Raw genomic sequence first — 22,180 nt, forward strand, 5'->3', positions numbered from 1 at the left:
CCATGGTCGCAATACAGGAAGTGTTTGAAGACAGAATTGTCAGTAGAGGACTGTGGCCTCCCAGATCCCCAGATCTCAGTATTTCTGATTATTATCTTTGGGGCAACCTGAAGCAAAAAGTCTACAAAAATAATCCCCGCAGCATTGATAGTCTTCAAAATGAAATTACACGCGTAATTCATTCAATTACCGTCGACGAACTGCAGAGAGTGTCGCGTAATTTATTTGTGAGATGCGCGGCATGTTTGCAAGCAGAAGGAGGTCACTTTCAGCACCTGTTATAAACCACGGTAAGTTATCTTTTTACTGTATTCTTATAAATGTGTGCATGTAGAGCAACTGATGGACGGAGACTCAGCGACACCACTACACTCACGCTATCGGGGAACGGCACTGCAGTCGCGGGGAGGAGTTGCATCCGTTCTGCGGTGGTATGACTCACGGCAAATTGCAGCCGCGGCGCGCACTTGATTGTACGCACTGTAGATATCAAAGGGTAAAATTTAAAAATTAATTATCCAATTGGGGTAAAATTGATACAGGTGTTCCACAAGGATCGATCGTAGGACTGTTATTGTTTCTGATATATATAAATGACATACCAGCTTATATACAGTGTTTAGACCCAGTAAATACCTCTGTTGTATTATTTGCTGATGACACAAGTGTAGTAATCAGTGAATCTAATTTCAAACATCTTGAAAGGAAACTTACTATGGTGTTTAGATTTATGAATGAATGGTTTAACTCAGTGGTGCTTAAAGTGTGGGGAGCGACCCCCTGGGGTGGCGCGAAGGGCTAGAAAGGGGGGCACAGCATACTTCCCTACAGATAAAAATTAAAACTGCCCTAAATCAATTAGAAAAGTAACAAAAAATAAAAATACATATTAAAAACTTTTGATGAGTACAGGCTTTAATTATCATGAATTTCAAAATAACTAATAATTATTCTCTTTACCGGCAATTATAAAACGTGTATGCCAGAGACAGCGTTGATAGTTCGGCAGCATCCGCATCCTTTGAAATCCTCTGAAGTCTAGACTTTTTAAATGCTGTGTGAGGAAATTGGTGCCGAACACACTGCGCTGTTGTTTTTTAGTGATGCTCGATGGCTTTGAAGAGGCAAGGTATTAAAGAGAATGTTTAATCTAAGGCATGAGGTGTTCTGTTTTTTAAATGGGGAAAATCGCTCACTGGCAGACAGTTTCAGCAACAAGGATTTTTTTTTATTGAAAATGGCTTACCTCACAGATATATTTGAGAAACTAAATATCCTCAGCACTTCACTTCAAGGGAATGAGGCAACTGTACTTTCTTGGAATGTCAAAGTGAAGGCATTCATGAGAAAATTAGACCTCTGGAGAAACAGTAAGGAAAGTGACACCCTAGACATGTTCCCTACTGTAGTGTCAGTGGTACAAGACACTGATAATCAAGTGCTTCCAATGGGCATAAAAAGCTGCCTACTTGATCATCTCATAATGTTGAAAGTTCATTTCGAAAAATACTTTTGCAGTGATCTTGATAAATTTAATTGGATTAAAAATCCATTCGAAAATGCTCCTGGGCCATCATCTCTGAAGGTAAATGAGCAAGAACAAATCATTGATCTCACTAGTGATACTTCATTAAAAAGTAAATTTAAGGAATTGTCTTTGTTGGAGTTCTGGATACATACTGGCAAGGAATTCCCAACTTTGAGCCAAAAGGCATTGAAGATCCTGATTCCTTTCACAACAACTTACTTATGCGAGACAGGATTTTCTGCTTTGGCAGCTATAAAGTCAAAGTATCGTTCAAGGCTAAATATTGCTAAAGAAGTTAGGGTGGCCATTTCTGATATTACACCACGTTTTGATAAACTTTGTTCTCAAAAGCAGGCCCATCCATCACACTGAACTTTGACATTTAAATGTTTAATTTTCTTTGCAGAAAAAAATTAAATACTTGTTAGTTAAGTATTGTTTCATTTCAATACATATTGTAACGTGTTTTGTTACTGATTACACCGTTCGGATTGTTAACTGGTTTATTCAACAACCTACAAGCAACAGCTGCAATTAATTATAACAATGTTGCGGGGTTTCACAATTTATATTAATATTTATTATTATATTATATTATTATATTTAATATTTAATATTATTTATTCATATTTTCACAGTATGGGAGCTATACAAGTGTCACTGTGTTACACACTTCCAATTAATTCTCAGTTATCACAAACTGTCACTGATTATCATACACTAATTCGTAACTCGCCGCTGGCTAGATTCCAACTGAACTCGTAGACTGCTGCCTTGAGAACTGTTGATCACACACTAACTGTCTCCCAGGACAGTTACCCGTTCACTCTCTTATATAACCGCAGTGCTTGCCTGTTACGTAATGAGTGCCTTGTCGCCGTGTTTGCGTATAGCCTAGCAACGTTGTTACCTCATGCCGTGTTACGTCACAGTGCATTGCATGTTATGTCACCGTGGGGAGAGTGGCGGGATGATGACTCGCCTATTACTGTAGTAATGAGAGCGCTACGTTGCCGCCACATACCGCTGAGGAGGTAGGGGTCCTCCGTTGTGCAACATGTCACAATATTTTGGTTAATTGCAAGTGTTAAAACTAATTTGTGTTGTAGGCCTAATATTGTGATACTTTAATTTTGAGTAAAAAACTGCTAAAAAGTATGTAGAAAAAGACAAAATAAACTGAATAAAATGTCAAACATACCATGACTTCTATTTTGATAAAAAAAAACAAGCTGGGGGGGGGGGCTGAGAGTATTTTCTCTTGTCAGGGGGGGTTCAGAGGTAAAAAGTTTGAGAACCACTGGTTTAACTCAAACTTGCTTTCTTTAAATTTTGGAAAGATTTGCTGTGTGCATTTTTTCGCCAAACAAAATCCTTTTAAAAAGTTAAATATTAAATATGAAAATAAACTTTTATTAGAATCTAATGAGGTTAAATTCCTGGGAATAACACTGGATAATTCTTTATCCTGGAAAGAGCATATAGACCTTAAACATATTGAATCATTTTACAGGCAAACTAAATAAAGCTTGTTACATGATTAGGAAATCCAAACAGTACTTATGTAATGATGTTCTAAAAATGGTGTGTGTACTTTGCCTTTTTTCATTCAGTAATGTCTTATGGCTTGATTTTCTGGGGAAATTCAAATCATAGTAAGCTTATTTTTAGATTGCAGAAGAGAGCTGTTTGATTAATTGTGGGAGTTGGGAACAGAATCATATTGAAGAATTTTTAGACCACTGAAAATTCTACCTTTGCCCTCTCAATATATATATACTTGATGTTTGTAGTTGGTAATAAAGAAATGTTTCATGAAAATTCCCAGCTGTATACAACAGTAACTAGGAATAGTTCGAACTTGCATCTCCCTTTATCAAATTTAACAGTTATAGAAGGGTTCATAGTATATTGGACTTAAAATTTATAACAGTCTTCTAGGTAATATAAAACAATTGTCCAGGAACAAAAATCAGTTTAAGAAAGCGTTATTACAGTTTCTACATTCACACTCATTTTGTGATATAGATTAATTTTTTAACTAGAGTTAGAATAAAACTCATTAATTGGATTTTTACTTTTATATAAATGTATCATTAGATGAGTATTTTAGATAATTATAATTATTTTATTCTTTTGACATGTGCCTCGTCCAGGATGCACTCTGTTACTTGTTATGTGGTGGAAATGGAGGTATGGCTGGCTCATTAACCCTTTGACGTGGTAATTTAAATTCCGCGGCCGCGGCTCCTGCGGTAATATATTCAGCCGGCCATTTAAATTTTGCTCGAAAATTATTTATTCATCATTGTTCTTAAATTCTATGAGATAGGAACATGAAACTTTCACTAAAATGCTCTTAAAAGGTGGTTTTATAACCTTACCTTATAATATGCGCGCCCTTTATATCTTCAATGGAAGCAGGTTGTTTAGTATTTGAGCAGTGAATGGGACGCCTTGAAGCATGAAACTTTCACTAAAATTATCTTAAAAGATGGTTTTTATAAACTTACCTTATAATATGAGCGCCCGGTATCTATTCGAGCAGTGTAAGGAAGGCCTTGAAGCATTCGTGTAACCCAACGGTGCCCCACATTCCTCGCTCCGATATTTACGGTCATCCCTCGAAACGACCACCAAGGTCAGTACGATAAAATGACGTCAACTGGAGCGATGATTATGAAGGAATGAGTACTTTTCCCTCCCCCACACACATCCGTATCGTCTCAGGGGGTGACCACAGTGTCCTGCCTTATATTGTGGCGTTTTTCTAAGAAATGGGTGCTATGAACTGTGCGAAAGCAATTGATTTTACGAGAATAAAATTTTGGACAACCCTCTTCTAAGAATTGCAATTGAGTGTGCTACTGTGGCCAGCTCAGGGTAATATGATATTATCAACATCGTAAATATCACGTCTCGGTTGTTTATATCTTCAAAGCAAAGTAAACAGGCCTTTCATAACGGTACAGCTAGAATCCGCTCGCCAGAGCCACAGGAATTTTGCTGCAAGACAGGCATATGTAACGATGACTTATCTCAGCTAAACTCGTTGGCTTAGTATACTCTGTTCTTGTGACAACAGGCCAGCGAAAAATCTAACAATCTACAGCAAAACCACCAATTATTATGGGCGTTATAACATAGGTGTGCAGCTGGACGAAACAGACACGCCGAACCCCCCCAGACGATTTAAATCCCTGACGAACCATACACGACGAACCACGGCAACGGGTTAATATTCAGGCAGTATATTTAATTTCTTGAATTAAGTTTTTATATTTGCACTGAAGAGATTTGATATATCAATATTCTATTTGAATCATGTAAATTGATTAATTGATGTAGGTGATTGTATCTATGAGACTTATGTAATTTTGTGTGACCATTGTTAAATGGACTATTTCCATATCCTGGGTTGTACCAGTATATGGAAACATGGAAAATAAATGAATGAATAATTAAAGTACAGTATGAAATCATTAGTACAGAGCAGTGACTGTACTGCATCACAGTCAGTAAATCTTCGAAAACTTTCCATATTTGACTCGGCTGAAGTTGTTTTTGATTGATAGTGCATGTTTGTTATAGGGCTATAATTTTACTGTTGTATATTAAAACTTACCTGTTCACTCATAATTTTAATAGTAATATTCCATGCATTCAACAGTAGTGTAATATGTATGCATGTAGGTGAATACTTAGATAGCAGCAACATGTATCCCATGTATCAGTTTTTCTGTTGCTGTTAACTCACTTTGAAATGTTGACATTTCTTGCATTTTAGGCAGTACAGGTGCTTCTTGAGCTGCCGCTAAATCTGATGATCCTATCACCAGGTCATACTCCAAACTGGGATATGGTGGCAGATATGGTCAATAATGTGTCCCGTATATATCGCTCACCCAAACAGTGCCGCCACAGGTAAATCATCTGTGACTTTGTAAATGATGTTTGAAGATTCATAGGTATGTCTGCGTGTTTTCTCCTTGGCTTTTTATTTTATATTGTCACCAGCACAATAAAAAACTCTGTGATTTTAGTCTGCAAGCGAACTGTACTGACCGAGCGACCGCCGCTTGTTGGCGAAGTTTAGTGCATGGTTTAGTGGTCAGTGTTCTTGGCTACTGATCCAGAGGTCTGGGTTCGATTCCTGGCGCTACCAGATTTTTTCCGAGAAGTAGTGGGGTCTGGAACGGGGTCCACTCATCCCCGTGATGATAACTGAGGAGCTATTTCAAAGAATTAGTGGCTTCGGTCTAGAAAAGCGAAATTAATGGCCATGGGGATTCATTGCACTGACCATGAGGCACCCTCTATCTGCAAAAGTTGGCACCAGCACAATAAGAAGACAAAAATTAACAGATGTCCTGCACTCTTTATAACTGACTAATATGGAGCTCTGGAAAAGAACTTTTAAGATGGGAGTTTTCTTTGCAATTAAAAGATACTGATGATGATGAAGAAGTGGCCTTGTGCCAACACAGGAAAATAAGATAAACCAACGTAGATATACCAGTAAACAGAATTTCTGTTTGCAAGGAATGGTCACTGCCATGAGAAACTTAAATCTCACTTTGAGAAAATACTCTTCTGTAGAACTGCTGAGAAAATACTCTTTTGTAGAACTGCTGGTTCCTGTTTGAATATCTGGAGTTTTGTTGAGGACACACAGAAACTGTGGGGTAGCAAGCCCCAGAAATCTTGATGCACACACATGGTTTGAGAGGCGTGACATAGCTTTTGTTAAGACAGCTCCGTATATTACTCTTGGCCCAAGTCACTGAACGTAGTAAGATTTTCTTATACGAAGGATCTTACACACCTCTTTATTTTCACATACAAAAATAATGAAAATAGTTTGTTTCTAGTTCAGGTAGGTATAGTATAAGTGTGAATAAATTATTGCAGGGCATGTAGCACAAATGGAGGAGAAAATGAATTAATATAGGATATTTGTGGGAGAGCCAGAAGGAAAGAGACGACTGGGAAGACCAATGCGTAGGTGGGTGGACAATATTTAAATGGTTTTTAGAGAGATAGGATGGGATGGTATGGATTGGATTGATCTGGCTCCAATAGGAACAGTGGAGGGCTCTTGTTAACACAGCAATGAACTTTTAGGTTCCATAAAATGTTGGGAAGCTCTTGCGTAGCTGCACAGTTCGCAACTTGTCAAGAAATGCTCAGCTCCGTGAGTGATGTGAATAAGTTATTGTTGCTGACAGTGAGGCAGAATAAACAGTTCAATGTGTCCACAATATATGCAGAAAATCTGACAGGTCTAGATTGCAGTATTTAAGCCATAATATATATATGAACTGTCTATTTTCTGGGTGGGGTATCATGTTGTGGTCGGTGCCTATGTGATCGGCCAAATTATCCATAATACATTTAGCCCCATTCCACATAGTTACAGGAGAGTCATACAGTGAAGTTCAGTACAGTATGCTTGAAGTCCCTAATAGATTTTTGGATCCCAGAAGTGGTAAGTTTTCTGTCTTTGCCATCACATCAGCCCCATCTCTTGGGCCTATCCAAAGGGTTCAGGAGGATCTTTTACAGGATGTGAGGTGGCTTCAGTGTGATGCTGACTACTCCTCTTTGTTTAGAGTAAGGTTAAAATATGGATATCTATAAGTCTTCATTGCATGATGCTTAAGCAGAGAGACAATTTAACTGTATTACTGCAGTATTCAACTGGAACTGAACAAGCATCCTTTACCACATAGTGCAACATTAGGCTTTAGTCCATACCAAGAAATAATCTTCTCCATTTGCTGCATCATTCGACTTTATTCACTGGACCATGAAAATACATTTTTGTTTTCTTTTCCCATTGTCTGCCTCTGTGGTCTAGTGATCAGAGTTCATGGCTACAGATCCTGCTGCCAGATTTCCTGAAAAGTAGTGGAACTGGACCGCAGTCCACTCAGTTACCTTCTATCCCTAAAGTTGGCACTAAATTTGCCGACAAGCACAGGTCACCCGGTCAGTATAGTTCGCTTGTTCACTTGCGGACTAAAGCCACAGAGTTTTATTGTTTCCCTTTATATTATTACCTTAAAATTACATTTTTTGAGGAAAATAATGAGGAAATAATACACAGGTAAAAGGTTAATCTCTTCTCTATTTTCAGATATGATACCATCATTGTTCCTAGGGAAGAAGGCAAGATTTTGTATGATTCAAATCCAAAGAAACAAAAGAAGACAAAAGGCATGTATAAACTTCCACCACAGACAAAAACGAACCGTCCAATGAAAACATCACAGTTAAACATCCAAGATAATAATGGAACGTACACACAGCTATATACACAGCGCTTTGAGACAATCAAAGCAGTATCAAATAAGCGAACACCAACAGTGAGGCCACAGCAGCTTGAGAGTTCCACGATGAGGAACCCCAAACATGCAGCTGTTTTAGCAGACATTGGAATAATATATGACCAGCCTCTCACTCCCATAGAAGTGGCTACTCGTAGGGCAGAAAGAATTGCTAAAGAGAAGCAGAAAACAGCACAGGCAGCTGCAGTAAGTATTCCTGCTACTTTCTCATTGTCTTTCAAATTGTATATGTTCATGTTGATTTACATGTTCTTGGTTATATGCTGTTCCTGTAGGTAGAAATATGCATGTGTATGCACTGTTATTCCATGATCTGCGTCTTACTGCATTGTATTCTGTCTCATCTTGAACTCCCAGTCAGAGGTCCCTGTTCATCTGGACTTTAATGCTGATCCATATTACATTATACTAAATGTTAGAAATAATTATTTAAGTTTATATTTAAATAACTGGCAAAGATCACGGTCACCAAATTTGCCATTGGCAAATGTCCTCCTTTTTAATGGTGGAAAAGTCTTTGATATTCTCTATTTATTTATATCCTGTTTTTTCCAGGAACACAGTTACTGTGTGAAGCAGGTTGCATCTACACATATTCCTAAAATTCAGAAATGGTTTGAGAATCATACTGGTTGTATTGCAACTAATTGTCAACTGAAAACTAAACTTATTCACCTGAGGAATGTAATGAGAAGTTTTCAGTTGTCACTGTAGTTTTTGGTTTCTGTGATACTTCACCAGTATGTTGAGAGTTAATTGGCTAATTATGTGAATGCATTTCCTGATTTTGTTCTTGTCTTGTTTTTATATGGATGTGAAGTGTATTTTATGTGACAGTGGAACTTGAATTATGTGTATTTGAAAGCAGAGTGCCCAGGAACAGTTTAAGGTATTACATAACGAGGAATTTCGTGATTTCGATTCAGACCACATAATACTCTTAGGATGGTGAAGTGCAGAAGGCTTAGAAGCGCTGGGTATGTGATTAAGATGAGAGAGAGAACTTTGGTGGGAAAACATTCAGAAAGATTCACATGGAAAAATGGGAAGGAAATGCATCTTAAGGGGTTTTTCTACTGTTGTGTTAGCCACTTGGCTAATGAACCAGCCTACTAGAAATAGAGCCAAGAAGTTGAAAAACACTGCCAGAGGGGTTGCATTGCACATAATGAGGTCATGCAGTATCTCGGATGTGAGTTGCTAACTTCCCACCATGATGGCCCAGGTTATATTCCATGTCAGGTCGTGTGGAAATTGTGGATAGTAGCACTAGAGAAAATTTTCTTTGAATACTTCAGTCTCCCTTTCCAGGTCTCATTCCACCCACTGCTCCATGTTCATTAATTGCCCTTTTATCAGATGCTGTATAGTCTTAGTACTGACAGTGTCATGAAATAACCAACTTGAAAAACCAACTTGTCACAGTTGTTGAGTAAATTTGCTCAAACAGTAACAATTCTGACTTGCATTCAGGAAGTGTGGGGTTCAAATCTCAGGTGAGGCACTATTTTAACTGAGGCTTTTCATGGGTTTTCTCGGCCCTCAGATGAATTCTGGAATAACACTTCAAAATGGGCCTTGAGTACTTCCTTCCATATTCTTTCCCATTGGTCATTTGTTAATCATCTACCATTCAGTGCTACATACTCTGAGCTTCTGACAGTGCCACTAAATTGATGCAGTCCTAGGTCAGTAAATTCCATTTCATACATTCACAGTCTGTTTTCCCAAGATTCATATTAATATTATACTGATTTCCTTCTCTACTTGTATGCTTTTTATTTATGGCACTGTCAGTATCCAGACTATGTGAGGTGACTGGAGAATTGGAAGGGATTTGGAATGAAACAGTTATAGCCTAACTGACATATATTACCCTAGCATTTGCATGGAAGTACTGAGAAAAACCATGAGTAACCACACTCTAGATAGCCAGTGACCTGGACAAGATTCCTACTAAGTACTTCCAAGCAAATCTAGAGCATGAAGAAAGCCGTCTTCTGGGTTTTGGCGCCGTGTATTCTTCGTTTTGGCCGACGTTTCGGAGGAACGTATCGCCTCCATCTTCAGAGCAGGTGAATGGCTTGTGAATGCAGAAAGCAGTAACTGTAATGATATGGAAGCCTCTCATCTCTTCCCTCAAGAGAAATCCAACTAGCCACCCCAGTTCTTTGTCATGTCATTGATGTCAGTAGCCTGTCCCCTGTAATCATGTCATTGACGTCAGTAGCCTGTCCCCAGCCAACCGGTTCTTCTTGTCTAACAGCAACATCCAAGTGCTATTGACCTCAAGTTTCCTGGATTCACTGGCCATCCCCCCCCCCCATAGCACACAACACCATATTTGGTCTTAATCGCTCTCCACTGCTCCTGTTGGTCTGCTCTCCCTAACCACTCCCCTGCTTACTTTGTATATATAGCAGCGCCTTTCACTTCCATCATTACAGCTACTGCTTTCTGCGTTCACAAGCCATTCACCTGCTCTGAAGATGGAGGCGATACGTTCCTCCGAAATGTCGGCCAAAACGAATAATACACGGCGCCAAAACCCAGAAGACGGCTTTCTTCATAGTCATCGCCGTGAAAACCACAAAACCTACATAAATGTAGAGCATTATTGTTCCACTAATATGCATGCTCATTTCATGCTCTTTTCCACTTTACAAGAAATTTTCATGTCATAATTAAATGCCTGTATCTTATGTTATATTTTAGCGTCCTGTTGCACTGATTTAAGTCCATGATTTATTTTATCCGTCTTCTAGTGCATACATTCATCTATCCCCTCTTCTCACTCGCACTACATGTTTCGGCACAAAAGTGCCATCTTCAGGTGCTGATCCAATCCACGACAAACTAGTTCATTGCATGCCTTGTCTATANCTTTTGTGCCGAAACATGTAGTGGGAGTGTGAAGAGGGGATAGATGAATGTGTGCACTAGAAGACGGATAAAATAAATCATGGCCTGTATCTTATTCCTCCTTGAGGTCTAAATGTTCAGTGCACTGTAACCAGCCTGATGTGGTACATTGGTAATGTCCTCCATTGCTCATTTTCATCTCTTTAGAATTCCCTTAACGCTTTTAGATTTCTCATTTTTTTTTCATTATAGTAAAAAACTATGTTTTATTACCCTACAAAGCAGATAATAATAATATTTTCTATAATTACAGTACGGCTTTTGTATGCTCACATACTTCGTTTTAACCATATTCGTATTTCATTCATCTGATGTAGGTATAGGTGTAATAATGTTCTAAGTACATATATATTTGTGACAGTGCAAATTTGTGATGTTGCATTCACAGGTACTCTCTGGAGGACAATCATTCATTGCTCCACCTTTACAGCAGCAACAGCAACAAGTGGCAGCAGCTGCAAAGTCTGGGTCCACTGCTTCTGTTCCTCAGGTATCTGCCCCATCTGTACCATCTCCAGGTCCTTCAACCCAGTCAACTGTGCCAAGTTCAGCACCGCAAGCTGTTGTGGTTGGATTAAGTCAAGCATCTTCTCCACAGCAGATTGGGGCCGTAGTATCAGTTTCTGGCACCACAGTTATACAAACTGGATCTGTGGCAACTCTGACACCAGCACTTGGCCGAGTACAGAGACCTGTCACCACTCTTACAGTACAGGTTTGTGGTATTTACATGTGTCATTTCTTGATTGATAAATGAAACTTAATATCCATTTGTGGATGGATAGGTTGTCTTATGTCAAAGCAATTTCTGTTCTCTTTCGCTCACTTGATCTTCACAGTGGTCATTTATTCAAAATCTTCATTTGTGCTCTCAAAGGAATCCAGTTGTTGAAACCAATCTTTTGTGCCTATTTTTTTTATTTTACTTCCTTTTAGTAGTGAATCAAAAATTGGTGATTAGTTGGCTCTGCTTTGTTTCAGAGCAGTGTACATGCTATAGGTATATGTTGTGATGGGGTCTCCGTTCTTATTCATTATGCTGTATGCTAAACCATGGGAACACCCTAACACAGTTGGTACACTGTCTTGTCATTATTTTCCTGTCAGCTTGAATCAACTGCCCCACCTGCTGCACAGTTGCTTCTGTTGCAGTTCTTAACATGGTGACCTTGACAGGCATCATGTGACCTTCAAATGTCCTTGAGACCATTTCTTGACCCAGTTGTGAATTGCTTTATGCAACAAACACTTCCCACCATAAACAGGATATATTTTTTTTTATTAATATCTTTTGCATTGAGTCCTTCTTCCTGCAGTAAACGCATACCAGAATGCTGCTCTTGTTTATTACACTCATCAAGCATGGTTGCCATTTTGACTACTGAGACTAGCGTCTGAATATGTACATGTGTGTCTGCTACCTAGACTGGTATGAAGGTGGACTTTGCTGCTATCATGTGTTACACTTAGAAAACCTGTTACTTCTATTACAGCTGTTTTACTTCTGTTTGTGACCTATTTACTGACTCTCCCTCATATTTGTATAGGATTCCAAAAATTTGGTTGGTCTTGTTCTAGTGGGTGTCATTAACTCATATTCCCAATTGGCTGTTTTTTATATATGCACTGCCTTTGTAAGGTGTTTATATACACTGGACGTTACCTTCCAAATAGCCCTCATACAAGTATTTGTACTAATTAAAAATTTTCTGCAGTTGTACAGTTCAGTTTTCTTAACTCTTTGACTGGCGCGGGCGTGTTTTAACGCTGGGGTGATGCCAACCGTTCCCTGGCGTTGGCGTGTTTTAACGCTTTGAAAATCTCTTCCCTTATTTGCTCTCTTGGCACTCATCAACCAAAGACATATATATGGTAGTTTTTGTGCATGGTTGTAAAGAACCCTTGTAAACTTTGTGGGGGTCTATATTACTCTCAGAACCCTCCGAGAAGGAAAAGTTCAAAAAATATTTCACATTCATTCAGTTTCACCGTGTCTTCTCGCAGCAATTGTCGACATGTTCCTACAGACCAGCTGGAAAGTGTTGTGAAGGAGATTTGTGCTGATGATGATAGTGGCGATGAAATAATGATTACTGAATTGGATGAATTTGATAGTGACAATAATACAGTGATAGACAATGATCCACAAGACAGTAATGATGAACATTTAGCTAACACGAGTGCGGTGCCTGACGCCCAGAAAAATACGAGAAATTACAAATTCAAAGATTTTATATTGAACTGTGTAGAAAAAATGACAGAACCAAACAAACAGTGTGGAGAGGGAGAACAGTCAAGGAATGAAGTGAATGACGAAACTAATGCGTCAGACTCGAGTGCAGTCACGCCTCCGCACGCGACCTTGAAAAGACCACCAGTGAAAGACCCAGAAAATCGTCTAGAGGGTGGCCTGAAAGTTCACAAAATGGTCCATGTTCCTCCCAGTAACAATAAGAAGAATGGTGCCATGAGAAAGTGTCGAGTGTGTGCTAAGCACAAGATTAGAAAAGAAACAAGTATCATGTGTGCAAGCTGTGGTGTGGCTCTCTGCAAACTTTCATGTTTCAATGTTTATCACACGAAGAAAAACTACTAAAAAGGTATGGAAAGACATTTATTGCATAAAATATTGTCTTTTTAATAGTTCCTGAAAATTTCATTTTTAAAAACCAATTTTTGTTGAAGTTGTTTAGAAAAAAGCAAGCACATGCATCTTAGCGACATAAGGTTTAAATGGCCTGCCAGGACAGGGGTGGGATTTAAATACCCTTCGTGCCAGTCAAAGAGTTAATGGGCATTGATTCTTCGATGGTCACAGCACAAGACTTCTATTATATTACTGTGCAGCTGGTTGTCAGTTGGGATTAAAGACTATTGTGTATGTACAAAACATATGAAGGAGATACTTACTTCTGTCGATTCCACTATCATTTAACTACATTTTAATCTAGTGGATCAAAGATTTTTTAAATAGCTCTTACTTGCATCTGCAAGATGTTGCCATAACAGTCCTTGTTTACATATATACGTGGTGCATTCCGTATATAATGCCTCATATTTTTTTTGTGTTAATATGTAACGTCTGAGCTGGATGTTGGTGGTGTTGTAGTAAAGGTTGAACCTTCCCGCCAATGTACTGTTAATTTGGTTGTCGTGCGACAGATAGCGACAGCAGAGCAGTCTACCAAAATGGCATCTGACAGAAGTGCATATGAAAGAGAAATGTGGTATTGAATTTCTCACTGCCGAACAAATTGTACCCATTGACATCCATCGACACTTGCTAAAGGTGTACGGAGACAATACAGTAGATGTCAGCACAGTGATTCGGTGGGTAGTGCGTTTCAACAGTGGCGAAAATGAAGTGCACGACAAGCCTCGCCATGGGCATCCCTGCTCAGCTGCCACTCCTCACAATGAACAGCGCCTCATCCGAACAGATCAGCAGATAACGACCAGGGACTGTCAATTCTGAATGCTACAAGACGACGCTGACTAAGCTGAAAGCCCGTATTTCCTGAGTCAGGCGAGAGAAGCGGACAACCTTTCGCTTGCAACACGATAACGCTAGACCCCATACCAGTTTGGCGACCACCGCGCACATTGCAAAGTTTGGCTGGACTGTCCTACCACATCCACCTTATAGCCCCGATTTAGCACCTTCAGACCTCCATCTCTTTGGGCCTATGAAAGACGGACTATGTGGGCAACATTTTCCACACAACGATGCTGTCATTGCAGCTGTAAGAAAGTGGCTGGCCTCTGCTGGCGCAGACTTTTACAGGCGTGGCATACAGGCTCTTGTTCATTGATGGCAAAAGTGCATAACGAATGGTGATGATTATGTGGAAAAATAGCTGTAAGTAGCTGAAATCTTGCTCTATTTAACCGTGTTATTATGATTTCTGTATCTGTTGTAGTTTTCTTTAAAAAAAAAATAGGAGGTATTATATACAGAATGCCCTTAGTATATAATCATTTCATATTAACATGCAAAAATGTCTTTTAAAATTTCATCAGTTTTAAAGACTTTTCTTTGTGCTGCATTTCGATACCCCTGATGGTAGACTGCTTTGAGGAAAGGCCTAACCCTGAAAGGGTGATGATTCTGTTCAGGTACAATGTCAGAATGTACTGTAAACTCCCCATTATCTGGCATGTATGGGAAATGTGGTCTAATGGTTGCACAAGAAAGGCTTACAGAAACCAACTACAAAGGCAAAGCAGGTGATCACAAATTCACCTAGCCTTCACAGTGATGGCACCTATGTGAGAGAGAATGATGTGTAGCTCTGCTATAGCAGCTGGTAGAATTACCATGTGGTGTGATATCACAGATTCTTGTACATTGTAAAGGATTCTGACAGTGGTGTACAGTACCCAGAATCACTGGTCCTCCTCACCTGAGGACAGAAACGGATCCAGTTTCTGAAACATTATGTTCTCTCGTTTCTAGAATACTGGACAGTGGACAAAGTCCGAAAACGCAGTAATTCTGAGCACAAATTTGTTTTTGAGTAACTCAGAAGAGTGGTGAATTTTCTTTGAAATTCTGTATTTAAGCATCCTGTTGCAAGCCATATTAAAACGTCTATGTATAACACAGTCCATCAATAATGCAACAAATTGTTCCTTTCTCTTCTATTTATAGTTTGTATAGTTCTTCAAAATTTACACAAAATAACACAATACCCTCCCCCATCTTTCCCCACTCTACACGACCATGGCATATAAATATGGAAGCAAACACACCACATCTGCACTAGTGAAGACAACACCACACACTCCTAGAGGGAACAGCGCAGAACAAGTGGCATGTGAGTACAAAGTAAACCAACATAACATAACATAACATAACATTAATAACAATCAAAAACAATATTAACTTGTGGCATTTTGTAGATTACAGATTGCAGACATAACAGAACAACGGGCTAAGGAACATTAAAAACAAGTGGACGACACCGCTTGTGAGGTTGGAATAGAATTTCACCAAAGTGATGAAAATTTTTATGGATTTTATTTTATTTTAATTTATTTAATTAAATGCACCATATTGTGTGATTTTACCACATATTAAAACAGTGTAGCAGTTTTGATATATTAAGACACCTGAGGATGGCCATCTAAGGCCGAAACATGTCGCGTTAAAGTGGAAGTGGAAGAGAAAGGAACGATCTGTTGCATTATTGACAGACTGTGTTATACATACACGTTTCTTTGAAATATTTGCCATTTGATGAATATCCTGAATGTTGGATAACCCCAAGTTTGCTGTTGGTATTTGTAGCTGTGATTTCCTTTATGTTGCGCATGCTTAGATCAGTCATAATCAGACACTAAAGCAAAAGGGTTTTATTAAGCAACTTTGTATTATAGTTTTGTGTCTCCTTGTACATACACAACAATAAACTTGTGAAATGATTCTTTATGAGTTTATGGTATTAGAATAATAACTGAAACTAGTCCAGCCATGAAAAGTTGAGACAACTGTTTGAAGAACTGCACCATTCTAGTAAATATCAGTGCACCTAATTGAGCTTGAATTTAGAAATTAGAGACAGTAACAGCCCATTCTTCAGGAATTTGGAATTAACCAGAATGTTATTTTCTTTCATCTAATCGCACAGGACATCATGAAATGCAACATTCATTGGAGACAGTTCTTTTTTAGAGTCCGTCGCAACACAACAATACAATTGTCAAGGCTAAAATTAGCTTAGCTACATGTTTCAGTTATTAAAGTCATCATCAGGCAAACACATTAAGATATTCACACACTACTGAACTGCAGTTGCAATGGTGAAGCTGGATACTTGATAATTATTACATTATTACATTATGAAGCTAATTTTAGCCTTGACCATTGTTTTGTTGTGTTGCGACGGACTCTAATAAAAAATTGTATATAATAACACAACAGGATGCACGAAATGAAAATTATTCAGTGGAGAGTTGCTAATCATTGTGATATGAATACTTCTCATCTTGCTTTCTTGATCCTGCAGGATGTGGTAGCTGCTGCAGGCCAAGTGAGGGCAGTGGCGAACTCTCCAGCTGTTGTGTCAGTTGCTAATCTTACGCCTGCACAGGTTCAAGTGGCTGCTCAGCGCCTTGCTTCAGCAAACCTTGTGTCCCAGTCTCCAACGGTAGTTACTACTGTAGTTACGAAAGGTAAGTACATAGTGATCCAGTCATTGCGGTTACAAGAGTAGACGACATGTGTTCCTTGTAAAGTAAATAATCACCTGACAACAATTGCTTATCAAGAAAGATTGGAATTTTATGTTTTGAGCTCATTTAACGCATGTTTACAGTAAGTTTACCTTGTACATACTTTTGAGGGAGAATGCAGTGTTTTAAAAATTCTTGCTTTAGACCATATGAAAAGGAAACTATGAAAGTTTTACGAGAGAGAGAGAGCCAGTAAATAGGTTGCAAATGGATATAAAACTTAAAACATGTGATATTCAAACTTTGGAAAAGCATTTAATTCTCAACATATCCTCCACCAACATTGATACACTTGTCCCATTGCTTTACCGGTGTGTCAACCTGCAGCATAGAATCTTTTTATTGCTGTCTCAGCCATTTCTGCACCTCATCAAGCATCATCTGTGACTTTCAAATGTCCTTAAGAGAATTTCTCTGTGGAGCTACTGTGCCCCACGTTCTGCTTAAGGATTCAAATGCAAGTGAAGCAGGAGGCCAAGGTGGAGATATTAAGGTGGCTGAAGTTCTAACGGTTCCTGAGATCAAATATTTTGATATTCTTATGCGAATTGCTTGATTGCGCTGTCGGTGTTGCAGGCTGTTGGTTTTCATTTTGTAATAACAGACTTGTTAGTAGACATTGTAATTAGTGAAGTGAAAACGGATATGTCCTTTGGGATATGAAACACATCGGTTATCCTAATCAGTTTCTTATGGACAGGGAATGGAGCAAGATTGCAGAAAATGTAGATGAAACATGAAAGTACTTTGTAAAATGTTATTATTGACTTCCATCTGCACAACCTGATTACACTGAAGGAAATGAGAAACAAAGAAGAATCTTTCAATGTTACTATTCATATTTGTATGTATGAACTGATTCTATTTGAAAGAACATAAAAACTGGAGTATACACCATGCAGTGCTGAAACTGAATTATGTATGCACCAAAGGGCAGATCGCAAAAAATCTACAAAATTTGTTTTTTGCAAACACAACTTGTTTCTGCCTGATGATGGTACATGTGCCCTCTGGTTGTTCTTGCAGTTATGAATTTATGTGCTCTAGTTCTGTTAAACCCTCCGAATCTCTAGTAACGTTGTATATTAATGTTATTGCTGTAACCTCATTTATGATATTTTCTACATTTGTCTCTTTTGCCATTTATAAGAGACAAAATTTTACAACTATACTACCAGAAGAGCATTCCACCACCATCCTAGTTTGAAAGCGTCTGTAATTGATCTCGTGCGAATGGTTTCATAGGGTACTTGATGAGCGGAAAGGCACCATCACCAAGGAAAATAAAAGATGCTTTCATTGTTGAACCTGGCAAGCATTTTCTTCTGGTATCTTTATTCTTCCTGATGCGTGTGCACAGTGTAGAGGGTAGTTGTCAAAAACGCCAGTATCATTCATTGTCTTTTCCAAAAGGGCCATCATCCACAGTGATGAATTTGTGAGTCACATCTCTGACTGCAAGTAGGCCAATAGAATAATAATTTCTGTAACAGTAGTACAATGAGCAAAAATTTCATGGGTGGTTAGTTCTTGTATGTGTATTTAAGAACTCTAAATTTGAAAACTTTAAAAATGACATAAATATTGTATTTGAAGCCTTAAACAGATGGTTCGAAGCCAATTTACTCTCATTAAATTTTGATAAAACCCATTACATATCATTCACAACTAAAAACAACCACCAAATTGATCTGGACATCAGTTATGCCAACAAATTAATCTGTAAAGTACTTGATACAAAATTCCTTGGAATACATGTAGACAGTACACTGTCTTGGAAAATACATATTGAACAAATTATACCTAAATTAAATGCAGCTTGCTATGCGATGAGATCAATTAAGCCTTTTATGTCACAGGAAACATTGAAGATGGTTTACCATGCCTACTTTCATTCTATTATGAACTATGGATTAATATTTTGGGGGAACTCTTCACATAGTGTAATAATTTTTAAAATACAAAAGAATATAATTAGAATCATTACAGGATGTAGAAGTAGAGATTCATGTAGAGAATTATTTAAGAAATTAAAAATTCTACCTCTTCAATCGCAATACATATTATCGCTTCTCTTATTTGTTGTTTACAACAAAGATAAATTCAAATTAAATTCTGATGTCTATAACATGAATACTAGACAAAAATATAACTTCCACCTACCCTCATCAACTTTTATCAGTATATCAAAAAGGAGTCTACTTTACTGGCATAAAAGTGTTCAACAATCTGCCACAAAGTATTAAAAACTTGGGCAATGATACTAAAAAGTTTAAATCAGAGTTAAAGAATTATCTACATGCTCATTCCTTCTACTCTTTAGATGAATACTTCAATGTAAATAGAGAATGATGTAAAATTAAGTTATATTAATTTTTAAGCTAAAATTGCCTGTACTTATGTATGTAACCTTTTGACTTGTTCTGTATCCAAAGGTACTAACCTGTTTAGGATTTATAGAATGTAAATAAATTCAATTCAATACAATCAGTGCACCCGATGCAGTTTTGAAGTTGTCATATGTCCCAAAAGTGCAGGTTTTTCAGAGTGCACAGTGGTGGGTTCTGGCATGTGCTGTTTCAGTAACTTCTTCAGTTTAGCTTTATATACTTGCACAATCTCCCTAAGGGAGATGCCATATTGAAGCTGGTCAAAAGATGGAAGAAGCAGCAGGGCAACATAGAGAGCCAAAAGAACTGACCCGAGGAGATTGTGGATCCTGGAGAAAGTTGGCTGCTGCCAGCAGGAAGATGACCAACCATGCAAGAGTGCATGGCACAGGAATAATATCAGGAAAGATCAGACCAGGAAGCAGGTGGAACGAGGAACCTGAAAAGGATGAAAGGACAGGAAGAGACTGTGGAGGACAGCCTTAAGGAGAGAGCAGTGTAACAGATTTGATCAATGTGTTACCAGGCAACAGGTCTGTAAACATGTAAAGAGGCAACAATAGAAAGGAAACTGTGTTTTCTATGCAGTTGGGGCCAAGCAAAAGCACAGAGATATATAGGAAGTATGTTGCCAGGCAATGCAGCTGTAAATATGCATCCACAACAACGGCAGACGGTGTTTTCCACGTGGTCCGTGCAGAGGAGTTATCTTAAAATGAACGGCGCTACAAGTTCAGTTCTGCATTTTTGGTGGAAGATAGCCCCGAGAAGTTCATAGTTGAAAAGTCGACCTGTGAAGGCTTAAAAGTGTGATTAGAAGGCTTCATTCAAAGTCATACTTGGAGTGTGTGATTCAGGGAGACTATTATAGTTCCTACATTTTTGTTGTGATACCAGGAGAGGACCAGTGTGTGTGTAAATCAACGGTAGCACTGTATTTAAATGTGATCAAGAGAACTTGTAACCAAGGTGCTAATAAATCCAATCATCCGAACTAGAACCTGTCATTTTCATTACATGTACCACTCTATACGTTACAGTATCTTCCATTTTTCTATGTTGATGCCTGTTGCTTAGTATTTTCCTTGCAAAGGCTTGATCTTCTCTCTTGTTTGTGATACTACTTATGTGTTTTTTTTGTATTTGACATTTAGTGGCCTTCCTGTTTGCTGTGTGTAGGATCTTTGGCAGTCTGTGTATATAAGTTTGCATATATCTGTATTTTCATTTTTTTTTTTTTTTTTGGTGTTGTGCAGAGTATATTTCTAATTGTGTTGGTTGTTTTAAATGTTATTCTGGCTGTGGTGTTTTGGTGAATAGTTCGTGATTTTGTGTGTTTAATTTCACTTATACGTGACTAACTCATTTTTGTTACTGAATTTGTTTGTGTTTAGTGGGGTTTTCTCTTATTTTCTTCATAAAGTGTTTCTTTTAGATAATATTTTTCTTTTGTATTCATTATTTCTAGGTACTGTAGTGACAGTGTTAAGTTCTTTCCTGTGACAGTGAATGTGTCACATTCTAGCAAATTGTATTGTACAATGTGAAATGGACAGGGTACTACTTTTAGGAGAATGCATTGCAGTTAGGAGTTTGTGAATCAGGGAAGACATGAACCACTGTTACATACTGTATGCATAAAAGTTTAATGTAGTAGCATGTGGTGTTTTGTGATCAGGTGTAACAGCTGGCACTGTGACAGCAGGTGGAAAGACGTTGAACCATGCTCAGATTCAGTTCTATAAGCAGCAGCAACTGCTTCGTCAGCAGCAGCAGCGACTTTTACGGGACCATCAGCTGAAGGTTCTGCAGGCCCAGTCAGCTTCAAATCAGAAGGTTTCAGTTGCTGTGACTACAGGAGCAACTATGGGAATAGCAACTGTGGCAGGGGTCACAGCTGTTCAGGTCTCACAGGCACAACAGCAGAGAGCACAGGTAACAGTATTTCCACACTGTCTCACAACAGGATTCTACATAAAGTCCATCTGCTATATGATGAGAGTACATTATACCATATGTAGGCAGTCATGTGGTAAGTATGTTTTCATTTCACACCATCAAATGAATACCAGAAGTATGTTAACAGACTCTAGTAAACATCTAATTATGACAGAACAGTCAACATCATTGATGATGGTTCATCTGCATTCCCATAGCATATATAGTGTATACCATACTTACTCAGTAGTAATGATAGATTTCTTTACTTCTTTGCTCTTATTGTGTTTGCTACTGTGTAAATTTGTCCCTCAATCACAATTGTACATTTCCAGTAAATAACTGAAGGCGTGAATGTCAATAAATATCAGTTAGTTTATTAAGATGTTATTTTTTGCTATATGTTTTGGTCATTTACAACCATCATGAGGCGTTTGTAAACAGTAAAATGCATCTACATTCGTTATTGTACTGTGTCATGATGGGTCAATTGCTGTTAGTCTTGTCATGTACAGTTTTTTACAAAGGATTACAATATTTAAATATATTGAAACCCTTATGTAAATTAATAAAGCTTATTTTAAAGTTATTGTCATTTTTCTAAAAATTGTCCTATTATATTGAAGTGTGTAGACCTGTTACTGAGTCATGACCTCGAAACAAACAGTGGAACTACATTGCTGCTAGGCAGTGGATTCTTAATAAAGCAAGTTTACAAAGCTGTTACTGAACGTCTTGGCAAACAAATGTGTTCCCATGGAGGTGATTAGAATATAACAATGAACAGTGTTTTGTATGTGGTCTGTCCCGAGATGTTA

General features: G+C 38.2%; 1 protein-coding gene across 5 annotated transcripts in view; it reads left to right on the plus strand.

Moving 5' to 3' along the window:
- Positions 1-22,180, plus strand: part of LOC111862876 (helicase domino) — a 201,996-nt gene that overhangs the window by 145,360 nt on the left and 34,456 nt on the right. For all 5 annotated transcript variants that reach the window (XM_023848643.2, XM_023848647.2, XM_023848644.2 and 2 more), the window contains 5 exons: positions 5,316-5,452; positions 7,668-8,064; positions 11,189-11,515; positions 16,809-16,974; positions 21,103-21,359. In XM_023848643.2, coding sequence (XP_023704411.1) covers positions 5,316-5,452; positions 7,668-8,064; positions 11,189-11,515; positions 16,809-16,974; positions 21,103-21,359 — 1,284 coding nt within the window. The remainder of the gene's footprint in view (positions 1-5,315; positions 5,453-7,667; positions 8,065-11,188; positions 11,516-16,808; positions 16,975-21,102; positions 21,360-22,180) is intronic.

This window comes from Cryptotermes secundus, unplaced genomic scaffold, assembly GCF_002891405.2.
Source record: "Cryptotermes secundus unplaced genomic scaffold, Csec_1.0 scaffold528, whole genome shotgun sequence".
Taxonomy (NCBI): domain Eukaryota; kingdom Metazoa; phylum Arthropoda; class Insecta; order Blattodea; family Kalotermitidae; genus Cryptotermes; species Cryptotermes secundus.